The 13,875-nt window shown below is 37.2% G+C and overlaps 1 protein-coding gene across 7 annotated transcripts in view; it reads left to right on the top strand.

Moving 5' to 3' along the window:
* Positions 1 to 13,634, top strand: part of RNF14 (ring finger protein 14) — a 20,010-nt gene extending 6,376 nt beyond the window's left edge. For all 7 annotated transcript variants that reach the window (XM_011367442.2, XM_011367440.2, XM_011367438.2 and 4 more), the window contains 5 exons: positions 2,575 to 3,102; positions 3,766 to 3,994; positions 8,774 to 8,946; positions 10,505 to 10,635; positions 12,209 to 13,634. In XM_011367442.2, coding sequence (XP_011365744.1) covers positions 2,575 to 3,102; positions 3,766 to 3,994; positions 8,774 to 8,946; positions 10,505 to 10,635; positions 12,209 to 12,266 — 1,119 coding nt within the window. In that variant the 3' untranslated portion in view covers positions 12,267 to 13,634. The remainder of the gene's footprint in view (positions 1 to 2,574; positions 3,103 to 3,765; positions 3,995 to 8,773; positions 8,947 to 10,504; positions 10,636 to 12,208) is intronic.
* Positions 13,635 to 13,875: the final 241 nt, after the last annotated feature.

A 13,875-nucleotide genomic window follows, 5' to 3' on the forward strand; every position in this document is an offset into this window, starting at 1 on the left:
CAGTAATTATGATTAATCCTTATGAATTGCAGTGGGAGTATTTTTTAATCAAGTATATTGTTTCTTGTCTTGTTATTTTCCCATTTAATCTGTACTGTGATGGAGACTATATGGTCCTCCTCATTTTCCTTAGATGTTGGTATTATTCTTTTTTTCTTAGTTTCTTATCCATTCCTTAAATGAAAGATTTAATTGTAATTGGAGGAATAAAATTGAGCTAATGTAATTAGAATAAACAAACTTCCTAAGTAAACATAATAAGTTATTTTTAAAGATCTGTATGTTAGTAATTGCTGACTGGTCTCACATAGATATAATTACACACAAATAGAAGTGTGTATGATTCATGTAGATAGCTCATGAAGGCTTGAGATCTTATATTATGAACTGTCATGTCCTCCAGGTTATATGTCCTTTTCTAGTAACAACTTCAACTCTTGATTGAGACATAAATGTAACTTGAAGCTAATGTAAAGTGTTCTGGGATAATGGATCAATAGCAGTTACTTTTCTAGAAGTCATGATGAAGATTGATAGGCTGATGTATATTAAGACAAAAGCTGTCAGAGTTCTTGACCTTAAGGAACAATGCATCAGTTCTTCCTTTTCGATCATGTAGCTTTCAGTCTCCCTCCTCTCCCTTCCCCAATAGGCTAAGCTTTTAGATAAGAGTGCTTTTATAAAACTGAGCTTGAAATTGAGATTTAAAAACAAAATTAAACTTTAAAAAAAGATAATACACATGGAATAAAAAGGAATATTACCTCACATTCTAATAGCTGTGCCAGAGACAGTACATGCAAGACAGTGGATTATTTGCCAAAGAATATCAAGGCTGTTTGACATTTAGATCACTGATAGTTGGCTGAATTTAGATATTTATAGTCCCGTTTCTCAAGAGAACTCTTGATAATTTATATCCATGCCTGTGTGTGTGCATACACACATAACATGTACAACAAAAGAACAAATTAACTGGGGGTGTGGTTCTAGTTTCAGATTCCAGCCAAATAACATTTGCTTAATAGGGAGAGGAGAGTTGTTCATTATTTTATGTTATACAGCTGAAGTTACAGTAGGATCCTCTATCAAATAAATTTTTGTTCTTGTAATTGACATTTTATGCTACTTTTTGGTTCAGTTCTTATTTATAACTGGTACCTGATTCCTTGGCATTAGGAATTTCACCCGTTGATAGGGAAGTTGACACATGGACCTGTCTTTCACTGAATTGGGGTTGGTAAATAGAAAGGAAATAGGTTTAGTTTTCTTGTATTTTCCATGATTCCTTCACACACACACACACACACACACACCCCCACCCCTGTCTCTCTCTCTCTCGCTCTTTTCCTCTTTCTAGCTCCCTTTTCCTCAATGTGCATATCAGATGCCTCTTTTGAGAAGGGGCTGGAGAAGAAAAGAGGTTGGCGAGAATGGCTTCTTAATTGGATTTGGTGGCTCAACCAGAACTCAAAGCTTCCCTTTTAGTATTTATTCCATTTTACAACTTTCAGCAGGTTTCTCAAAGTGTGGTTGATCTTATGAGCATATTCATGCAAATGTGGAAAAGCATTAGTTTCCAATCTTGAACTGGTCAATTAGTGTTTAAGGTCATGTCTGTGTTAGGGCTGAGTGAGCAGCAAGGAACAGAAAACGTGGTCCTTGTTCACTTGTTATTTAAATTTACAAAGTGGATTTGCATCTGGAAGACTTATTTTTTGATGTTTACCTAAAAAGAAAAGCTAGTGTTAATCCCTGAGCTCTGCTTGCAAATATTTCACATTTCTAATATTTGTCATTCAGTTTGAATTAGACTACTTATAAGGAGGAAAAGTTGAAATAGTTTAAATTTCAGTTGTTTAGCTTAGAAACTGTGAAATTTCCCTATGGCAACCAGACCATGTCAAAGGCTTGAAATCATGTCCTGTTCAATATCAGTCTGCCTGCCTCCATTAACCAGGATCTAGGGTAAACTCGGATTGCTCAGTTAGAACCAGCTCGTAAATCTGGATAACAAGGTCTCTGAGGTTGGATTCTGTTAGTGTTTCTTTTCACATGAGCTGGCTTTTTGATAGGACTGAAAGAATTGATTTTAAAACTCGAATGATATTTTAAACTGTTCTCTTTCTAACCATTATTACAGCGTACCTACAGGGCTAGGACTCCAAAGGAATAGAAATAGTTCATTTTAGAGCTACATCTCTTTCTCCTACATGAGGTATATAGCAATACTAACACAAAGAACAATTAAAGGACAGAAAAAGCCCCCCATTTGGCAGTGCATACATAAATCTGGTTCTACATCTTGTGAAATTGTGCCATTTCTCTTGTTTTCCTGGTACTTCTTTTAGCTTCTGACTTTGTGTTCTACTATGGCTTATGTTGCTGAATAGTTTAAGAAGTGCTCTGATAAGAGTATCGGTGCTGTTTTGCAACACAGTTTTTCACAGCAGTAAAAATCATGTTAGGAAGTGTGAGAGCCTAACATACAAGTTAAAAAGATGTCAAGGGAAATGAGTTGATAGCATCATGGTCTTTCCAAACTCACCAGCATCCTCATGTGTTTTCTCCTAGCTGTCTGCTCTCTGCAAGCACTTAGACAACCTGTGGGAAGAACACCGTGGCAGTGTGGTCCTGTTTGCCTGGATGCAGTTTCTTAAGGAAGAGACCCTAGGGTACCTGAATATAGTCTCTCCTTTTGAGCTCAAGATGGGTTCTCAGAAAAAAGTGCAGAGAAGGACGGCTCAAGCCTCTGCCAACACAGAGCTAGATTTTGGAGGTGCTGCTGGATCTGATGTAGATCAAGAGGAGGTTGTGGATGAGAGAGCTGTGCAGGATGTGGAATCATTGTCAAGTCTGATCCAGGAAATCTTGGACTTTGATCAAGCTCAGCAGATAAAATGCTTTAATAGTAAATTGTTCCTGTGCAATATTTGTTTCTCTGAGAAGCTGGGTAGTGAATGCATGTACTTCTTGGAGTGCAGGCATGTGTACTGCAAAGCCTGTCTGAAGGACTACTTTGAAATCCAGATCAGAGACGGCCAAGTTCAATGCCTCAACTGCCCAGAACCTAAGTGCCCTTCAGTGGCCACTCCTGGTCAGGTAACTCTTTACTCTGCTGACACCTGCGTCCTAATTCTCTTTCACAAAAGGAGTCATCTTTTCAGGAACTTCCTTGATGGGGCTCGTCAGGGCAATCTGAGGCCTTGGAGCCAGCCCACAGTTGTTTCACTGTATCTATCAAGAATGCTGTGGTCTTACTTTACCATTTAAGCAAACAAATGCTTTTGTTGGCCTCAGGATAGGCAGTCTTTGGCAGGGGTGAATGTTGAGAAAGTATGATGTAATTTTGATGATTTACTTTGTATCAATTTACTAGGATGCCATCAACCTTGGAGAATCACTAACCTGTCTTTGTGTGAGTTTGAGATCTGAAAGGGATATCCCTTAGGATGGTTAACTGAGTTGTTTACAGACTTTAACATAAAGACAGCCTACTTGGTGTAATTTTTTTTTTTTTAATCAGCTTTATTAAGGCATTTACCTATTTAAAGTGTATGGTTTGCTTAGTTTTGACAAATGTAGATCCATTAAACACCATCTCAGTCAAGGTACAGACTTGCTATACTTGGTTTGATTTTGAAGTGAGGTAGAGGGGCTTAATTTATGTGCGTCTGGTTTGCATCCACATCCTAAGTATCTCCTCAGGAACAGAACTGGTTGGGAAATCATCAAACCTCTGTGTCTTAAAATATGTTCCTCCAGGTCAAAGAGCTAGTGGAAGCAGAGTTATTTGCCCGTTATGACCGGCTACTTCTCCAGTCTACCTTGGACCTGATGGCAGATGTGGTGTACTGCCCCCGCCCATGCTGCCAGTTGCCTGTCATGCAGGAGCCTGGCTGCACCATGGGCATCTGTTCCAGCTGCAATTTTGCCTTCTGTACCTTGTGCAGATTGACCTACCATGGCGTCTCTCCATGTAAGGTGACTGCAGGTAAGTGGTAACTGGACAAACTCAGTCCCCCCAACCCTGATCCCACCCCATCCCCCCCAAAAAAGAAAGAAACAATTTATCACTTCAGTTTTTCAATTTGAAGGTGTTCATTCAACAGATATTTTCGTGTCAGTTACTGTCCTAGTTTCTGTGGATATGGTAGTGGCCAAATGCCCTCTTGGAATTTACGTTCTAATGGAGGAGACAGGCAAACAAAATAAGAGTATGAGATGGTGGTTAGTGGTAAGGAGGAAAAAATAAATGAAATGGAGAGAATATGAAATGTTTTGAAGGGGAAGGGCCTTGGGAATTTACTTTGGGAAACCAGGAGAGGCCTTGTTGGTAAAGTGGTTTGAGTAAACTTGAAGGACGTAAGGAAACACGCCATGCAGATATGAGGGGAGAACATTCCAGGGGAGGAATGGCACAGTAATTTTTATCTGTGAACATGAAATAATGTAATGAAATCCACATTGAAAAATGAATAGTTGTCACTCTTGTTTCTGTGGCACATACATCTGATCAGTCATCAAGTGCTTTCTCTTTGAGCCCAGGGAGGCTTCAAAATCTTCCTCAACACAGCGCTATAGAAAGCCACCCTCTCCTGAAGTAGGCACAGGAAGTGAAACCTGTTTGCCATTTCTGAGCTAGATAAGGATTGAGCAACCAGGCCCTTGACATCAATTTAACTGGAGTTTGGTGACTTAAGTCTTTTTCATAACAGAGATGATGATCACAGCTACTTTATAGGGTTATTGTAAGGATGAAATGAACTATCGTAGTGCTTTTCAAAGCTGTTATACTGGTCTGTGACATGATAAATACAGAAATTGGGAGTCAGGGTTAGAAACTTTTATAGCAATGTCACAGTAATTTAAGGTCAGTCAAATCAAATAAAAGTTAGGGCTTATATTTTTTGTCTTTTTACTTTCATTTTTCTAATAATTTATTTGATTGTCCCAACAGAGTAGAGTAGAAAAACTAGTCCTTCACCATAAATAATTTGAGAACAATGGGCTCATACATGTAAAATGATAACTATTAATGCCATTATTATTCTTGTTACTGATTGCTGCTGTTAGCAGAATGTCATTATCTCCAAGAAAGTACTCCGAGAGAAAAATGAATAGATACTTCCAATTTTCTAGAGCAGAGTCTTGTGGGTGGGACTGGGCAGATGGATTGGAGAACTCACCACAGCATAATATAAGTGATTTTTTAGGTTTCTGTAGCTTTAGCATTGAGAAGCTAGAGTACATTTCAGGTGTTTCACAGCATTTGAGGAAGAAATCAAAGGTCAGCTGGAGGCTTCAGGAAAATTTGGCATCTCTTTATTTGTATCTATATTTTTACATATGTTAAATATTACCATATAAAATATTTGAAGTACTAGCTTATTATTTTGAGAACATTAAAGCAATAATCTTTGTCCTTAAGATGTCTAGGAACACAAAAATGTTTTGAATTATTAAAGGGATAAAAATGACAGCATAAAAAGATACATGTCTGCTACATCTCGGCAGAGGTGATAAAGCCTGGTAATATACAATGCAGAGAAAGGATTCACAGGATAAAGGAAGAGTGCAGATAGGATTCTATGCCAGAAAATGTTCACTGCATTAAAAGGGAGACAGAGCTCTAAATATGAGGAAAGTAAACTAATAAAATGACAAAAACATTGGTAGGAGAGGTCTCTAGTCATGCTGAAAGATTAAGGTAATAAGATTGTGAATAAAAAAGCCTTTTGTCTCTAAGTAAAGGCTGTGGGAATGGCTGCCTATTCCATTTGAGTTAAATGATAAAGCAATAGAAACCAGATTAAAGAGTATCAAGGGGAAAAGTTGGCAGGAAGAACTTTTCAGTACTTGTGGGTGGTAAATTTTATTCACTGGATTTTTTTTTTTTTATATACCAAATTAAACAGTTTTTGTCCTTAAGCCAAAGGTGCTTTTGTTTATTTGGTAGGCCTTGTCATTAACATGGTGAATGATGCTGACTTAGTGGAAAATTGATATCTGTTTCAACCTTTGGGTTTTTTAGTTAAGTCAATTTTTAACTCAAAGTAATCACCCCACTAAATCTAGAGCCCCTCTTCGCCCTTCCATATTTATTACCACATTGTTAACTATTTTCATTTTGCTACACTTTGTATCTCCATGTCTGTTTTGTAACTATCCATATGTACTTCTTAATCCCTTTGCTCTTTTTCACTGTCCCCTCCAACCCCCTTCCCATCTAGTAGCCCTCAAAATATTCTCTGTTTCAATGAGTTTGTTTCCGTTTTTGTTGTTGTTGTTTATTTTGTTCTTTAGATTCCACATATATGTGAAATCATGCGATAGTTAGTTGTCTTTCTCTATCTGACATCTCATTCAGTGCAATACCCTGTAGGTCCTTTAATGCAATATCTTTTTCCATCTCCTTCTTTTTAGTCTGTGTGTCTTTCAATCTGAAGTGAGTTGCTTGTAGGCAGCATATGTAGGAGTCTTGTTTTCTTACCCATTCAGCCACCCTATCTTTTGGTTAGAGCACTTAATTCTTTTCCATTTGAGGTACTTGTTGATAGGAATGTAATTATTACCATTTTTTATTCATGTTTTTGATACGTATTTTTTCTTAAAGAAGTCCCTCCAACATTTCTGGTAATACTGGCTTGCTGTTGATAAATTCCTTTAGCTTATTTTTGTCTGGGAAGCTCTTTATCTGTCCTTCGACTCTAAATGATAGCTTTGCTGTATAAAGTATTCTTGGTTGTAGGTCCTGGGTTTTCATCACGTTAAATATTTTGTGCCAAGCCCTTCTGTCCTGTGTAGTTTCTTTTGAGAAGTCAGCTGCCAGTATTATGGGAGCTCCCTTGTAGATAACGGCTTTTCTCTTGTTGCTTTTAAGATTCTCTCTTTGTATTTAACCTTTGGCATTTTAATTGTGTGTCTTGGTGTGGGCCTCTTTGGGTTCATCTTTTTTGGGACTCTGAGCTTTCTGGGTTTGTGTATTTCTTTCACCAGGTTAGGGAAATTTTCCATCATTATTTCTTCAAATAGCTCTTCAACTTCTTGTTCTCCTTCAAGTACCCCTATGTTTTTACATTTAATTTTATCCCATAGACTCCTTAAATTTTTATTGTAGTTTTGGCTTTTTTTCCTTGCTCTTCTGATTGGGCGTCCTTGGCTTCCCCATCCTCTATATTGATGATTCGATCCTCTTCTTTATCCACTCTGTTGATTCCCTTTAATAGACTCTTCATATTAGATAATGTATTCTTTATTTCTAACTGGTTGGTTCCCTTTTACAATTTCCATTTCCATTTTTATGTTTTTTATCTCTTTGTTAAAGTTCTCACTGAGTTCATCTTTACTTCCCCTAAGTTCATTGAGCATGTTTATAACCAGTGTTTTGAACTCTGTATCTGTTAGATTGTTTGACTCCATTATTTCTGGATCTCTGTTCTGTCCTCTCATATGGTTTCTGTTTCTTTGTCTTCCCATTTTGGCTGCCTTTCTGTGTCAGTTCCTATGTACTAAGCATAGCTCCTGTGTCTCTTGGTCTTATTAGTGTGGCTTTGTGTAGTAGGTGTCCAGTGGGATAGTCCTGAGAGGGGTTCAGCTGCAGGCCAAGTTTAGCCTGTGGCCCTCTGGGGCCACCTGTTAAGATTCAGCAAGCAGTGCTTATAGTTGTGCTTATAGTTGCCTCAAGAAACTGTGCTTATAGTTGCCTCAAGAAACCATGCCAGAAATTGAGGCAAGCTTCTACCTGTGTTGGTCTTGGAGTTGGCTCAGCAAGGAGCACCTGACTCCCTGAGGACACAACTGAATGTGGCTTAAGTGGGACTGCGAGTTGGGGGAGGCAAAGTTTCAAGGAATCCTCTGGGTGGAGCGACCTCTGTTATCCAATCTGATGATGTCTCAGCCATGGTGGCGCTGAGTCTGCACACTGGGAGAGGGAAGGGCTCGACAGAGGAACAGTGGATACTGCCAGCTCTTCTGCCCTGGAGAAAGCATTGCCTCTGGCCCTCGCTCTGACAACTTAGTGTCCCCCTGAAAGTCCCAGTGCCTTCCCCCCAGCAGCTGACCAGGCACTGGTGCTCAGAGTAAGCAAGTCTGTCACAATGAAAGTCTACTCATGGACACGGCCCCTTCAGGTGGTGGCTGCAGCTGCGCTCTGCGGCTGCCACAGATTCTGCCCCACTCAGCTGCTCAGGACTGGGCAACCTTGTGTCTTCATCCCCTCCTGCATTCTACTGTTGCAGGGTGATTTCTTAACTTCTCTCCCTAGTTGTAGTGTTTCTGTTCATCTGGATCCCAGGTGACTGCTTGCTATTTGCTCCGTGTTTCCATCACAATTTTGATGTGGTTGCAGGAGGGATGAACAAAGCTTCTATCATCTATGCCATTTTTCCCTCCCCTCCTGGAGGATTCCTTTTTGTTCCTTGTCATTTGTGCATGTTTAACTTTAACCTAGCTATAACATAAATATGTTTTTTTTTCTGGATTCTGTAATGAATATTTTAATTGAGTTGTAGCCATCTTGATTATAAGTTTTTAATAACTGACTATTATGTTATTAAATGGCTCTTTCACACATAGTTATTCCCTTGGACATTTAATTCGTTTGCTACTGTTGTATGCATTTCCATGCATATAACTTTACTTTGGATTGTTTCCTTATGATAAAGTCCCTGGGGTAACATTACTGAGTAGTCAAAGGTTGTGGACATTTTTAATGGTTTTTAATTAGCATTGCAAAGTTGTATAAAAGTTAATTTTCCATTTCACTTTCTAGAGAAATTAATAGACTTACGAAGTGAGTACCTGCAAGCAGATGAGGCCAATAAAAGACTTTTGGAACAGAGGTATGGTAAGAGGGTGATTCAGAAGGCACTGGAAGAGATGGAAAGTAAGGAGTGGCTAAAAAAGAACTCCAAGAGCTGTCCATGTTGTGAGACTCCCATAGAGGTAAACAGGCTTGCAGGCATGTTACGGTTGCCCCAAGAACCCTATTAATTTTATGACTAATTAAGGAAGCACATTTTGATATTTATTAAACCTTCTTACTTGGAAGATGCAGTTCACTACTTAATATTGTTAGCAACCTTAAATGTATGTTGATTTCCCTTTTCAAAGTGCTTTCATACAGTGACAATTTTCTCACATTATATCCACCTCAAAATTGAATGGGTTATGAGGAGGCCATACTAGAGCTCCAATCTACTCTTAGTTCATCTACATGATAAACAAAAAATCAAACTGACTTCTCAGAACTATTTATCCTGGAATTTAACATACCTGTTTAACAAGTATATGCTTAGGAAATGGAGACATTTTCCCATTAATCAGAGCCAAAATAGATAAATATTATTGCTTCTTGACAAAATCTCAATATGTTTTAAAATTGAGATATATCTTTGTATTTGATTCTTCTGTTCTAGTCCATTACAGTAGTTCCTGCGTATCAATGTGAATGACAAAAACTCCAGTGAATGACCCCAGTGAATGACAAAAATGTATTCCACGACCCCAGTGAATGACAAAAATCATGGATAGTGCTGAACCCTGTATATACTGTTTTTTCTTATACATACATATCCATGTTAAAGTTTAACGTAAATTAGGCACAGTTAGAGATTAACAATAATAATCATAAAATAATTATAACAATATACAGTAATGGAAATTATTTGAATGTGGTCTCTTTTCATGGAAATATGTTATACTATATTCTCCCTTCTTGAGATGATGTGAAATGATACAAAATGAGGTGAATAATGTAGGCTTTGTGAGGTAGAATTAGACTATTGTAAGGGTGACTTGAATATAAACACTGCAATACCGTGACAGTCGATCTGATAGGAGGCTACCAAGTGACTAACGGGAAGGGATGATTCACGTCTTGGGCAGAACAGCACTAGATTTCATCCCGCTACTCAGAATGGTGTACAGTTTAAAACTTATGAATTGTTTATTCCTGGAATTATTCCTTTAATATTTTTGGATCACAGTTAACCGCAGGTAGCAAATCTGCAGATAGGAGGGGACTACTGTATATCTGAACTGACTGTGGCGGTCATTCCCCAGTTATTCCATTAAGTAAACTGGCATTCTATTTAACACTTTCTTCCACTACTCTATCTATGATAGAGTGCAGAACTTGATACCAAATGTTTACTTAGATTTATGTGAAAAATTCAAAATCATACATATTAAATCCAGACATTTTAATATTAATCTAACTATATGTTTCACTTAACAATGTACATGTTTGGTTTATCTACAGTTTATCAGAAGAGAGCTTGCTAAGTATCTAGTTGTAGGATCACCTGCTAAATATTTTCTGTGTTTTACTTGTAATGCAAAAGAATAAGCATTAAATAGATATCAATGTGTTGCCTGTATATCTCCTCCCTGTATGAGAAAAAGGAGACTAGGAGAATGTTTTACTGAATCTTTTTGGCATGTACATTTCTCTTTTGCTTTTACAGCCTTGATATTTATCCCTTTCTATCTTTCCCACCAGAAACTAGATGGATGTAACAAGATGACATGTACTGGCTGTATGCAGTATTTCTGCTGGATTTGCATGGGTTCTCTGTCTAGAGCAAACCCTTATAAACATTTCACTGATCCTGCTTCCCCGTGTTTTAACAGGTATGTATACACGGAGTTCCCTAGGCTTAGCAGCAGTTTTAGGCACTTGATTTGCAGACCATAGATCTAGTGTTTGACTTAAGTGCTTTGCTTATTAGGGAATTCTCTTTCATATATTTTCCCACATATATGAATTTTTATATTTTCTTGAAAATGAGTTTAATGATGAATATATTGTATTTGGAAATTTTATTTTTTTATCCTTTTCAACTTTTTATAGTGAAAATTTTCAAACAGAAAAATTAAAAGGATAGGACTTTGAATAGTAGGACACCTTCTACCAAAATTAACAATTGATAATATTTTGCCATATTTGTTCTCTAACTTTTTTGCTGAACTACTTGAACCGAAGTTGGAGATATGATGCTTCATCTCTAAATCCTTCCACATGTATATCCTAAGACAATTCTTCTACATAATAACAATACTTTAAAAACTTTAATCCTAGTAGCATATTATCGTATAGTAAATGTAAATAAAACTTCCCAGTTATCCCTAAAAATATCTTTTAAAGCTATTTTATCAACCAGGATCTAATCAAGTTCAGTCATTTTATTTTTTTCTGTTTCTTTAGTCTCCTAATAAAAAAAGTTTTGCCTACCCTACTTTGATATGTTATGCGTTGAGGGGAATGCGGACTTTGTGAAGACTCCAAGCCAGTTATCCTATATAACATCTTACCATCTAGAGTTTTGTTTCTCTATGGTGCCTTATAACTTGTTTCTCTATCTTCTCTATTTCCTGTAACCTGAAATTTATGCCTAGACTGAAGTTTGACTAGATTAAGGGTAACATTTTTGACAAGAATACTTCATGAAGGGTGGCATGTAGTTCATATTGTTTTACATCAGGTCTGTAATGTCAGACTATCCCACTATTTCATATGATGCTCAGTTTTATCATTTGCTTGACTGTAAAGGTAATTTTACTTTTTGGTCACTAGTAAGTGATCTGTGGGGGGACCCCTGGCACAGTGTGGGTATTCTGTTCTTCACCAGCCCCAGTCTCAGCATCAGCTGATCTTTGTTAATAGGCATCTGTGCAGCACTTACTATCATTGCTGTTATCAGACTATGAGAGAAGCTGAAAATGCAAGCTCTGCCTATGAACCACTGGCAAGCTAGTGTTGAAAATTGGGTACATTTTAGATAGCATAAGGGATGGAAGACAAGTTGGCAACTACAAAACATTCTACGAGTGTTGGAGAGTGCAAGGACCATGAAGATAGGATGGAACGATTAGCATATAATAGAGTTACAGTGTCTTGAAAGAGTTCAACTTCTTTTAGATTGATTGATTTTCCCAATCTTGACTTATTCCACATATTGTATACATTGAATATCAGTTTGGTAATACCCATCTTCCATTATTGTTTATTTTCGACCTTAAGGACTATTCTTATAAACTTTAAGGTAGCTTGTTTAGAGCAATCCGTATTTCAGTTCTCTGAAGTGGAATATTAAAAGGGAGGAAAAGATACATATGTCATCAGGAGTACAGAAAGTATTTCTGAGAGAATGAAAGAAATTATATTTCTTTCAAGTGTATAAAATTATACCTTATATGCTTCCAGGTTGTTCCATGCTGTGGATGTTAATGGAGATATTTGGGAAGATGAAATTGAAGACTAGTTAACTCCTACTACTCAAGATGTGGAAGTGAAATGGTTTGCCCTAATCTTTTGTTGAGTATACAAAATAACTTTGCAGGGTATTAAGGGTACCATTCACTTACTCTTCCAATGTAGAAGATATGGAAGACAAGTTTTATATTTTCATGTGGTACTACTGATTAAGGCACACTCATACATTTTTCAATGTAACATAATTGAGAAAAGTATAAGCCAAAGGTTCAGAAAATGAAAACTAGAGAATATTAAATATTACTATGTACCCAAAGCTCTGAATATTTAAAAATTAAATATTTATTTTCTTCCCTAAGCTTTAGGTAAGGAGAAGGGTCGAGTTCAACTTAAAGACCATTTTCTCTCTGAGAAGCATCCCTCTAAGACATTCTGTGGGAGTCCCCTCAGTACTATTCCTTACAGCTGGGGTGGGTAGAAGCCTTATTAAAATTGTACCAAGAGCCTGATCTTATTTACTCCATGTTACATTCCTTCCAACCTAAATTTCTGTGATGTTAGTTCTCTTTGGAGGGAGCCCTTTACTCTATAACTGATTGGACAGCCCAGTGTCATTTTGGTCTATTGCTTTTCAAGATGGAAATTTATAGATAATTTAAAAAATATTTTTTAATACCACAAACACTATGGGTCACCCAGTATTTGTTATTGGTGTATAGTCCACTGGTTTTGGGCCGAGTCTGTTATTTGAAGATACTAGCTCAGAAGAACTTCAGCCGTGTTTGGCTTTCCTGGGCAGTGGAGCCTGGATTTAGAACAACTTGTCTTTGCTGGCTTTCATTCTCTATTTCCTCCCTTTACCCTCATGGTGGTAAGGACAATTTTAATATTAACTCCAGCAGCTCACATTTTTATTTCCTCTGCTGGAATAGAGGAAAGCCTGATGTATATTCCCAAGCTGAGCAAGCTGAACGTTCTTTAATTATCTGCTTTTTGAACTCCACACTACTGTAGTTTAGTCCTAACTTTCTGAAATCTTTTTAAAGGTCTTCTCTAATGAGTTCTGGTAATTTGGTTTTCCACCCTTTTTTGCAATAGCACTGTTTGGCGGGATAATTTTGGCTTGCCTGGATCCCTGTTTCTGGGTTTTGTTGGCTTTTTAAAAAATTCTCTTTCCTTTGATTTGGTGAGTGGCTTGGTAGCAAAATTAATTTATTTTTATTTTTTGAAAAAACAGAAGAATTCAGCTGCAGCTGTGAACATGTTCTTTTTTTCTACTTTGTCTTTGAAAATTGAGGAGTCACTTTTGACCATTTTATGTGTGTGTATCCAAAGAGTCAGCAAGGACTGACATTGTCAATGAGGATGCTTAATCTTAAAATAAAAATAATTGAAAAATTGTCTTATCGTTAGAGCAGAGCTGTTGCTATGTGTTCTTTCACTAAGGGCTTCTAAAGTCTTATTTTGGAGGCTTGAGTTATGAGCTAATTTTAAGATGGTGAAATTTTGGGTAAAGTACTTTTGTCTTTGAATAAAATGAAAGATTAGGGTAACCTCTGAGTGCCCTAGAAATAAGTTTGGAAAAGGTTGGTATATCAAAAACATATACGATAAAAGAAAAAGTTTGTACCTAGCTTAATTTCATGAAGGCCTTTTTA

Source organism: Pteropus vampyrus, unplaced genomic scaffold (assembly GCF_000151845.1).
Source record: "Pteropus vampyrus isolate Shadow unplaced genomic scaffold, Pvam_2.0 Scaffold134, whole genome shotgun sequence".
Taxonomy (NCBI): Eukaryota; Metazoa; Chordata; class Mammalia; order Chiroptera; family Pteropodidae; genus Pteropus; species Pteropus vampyrus.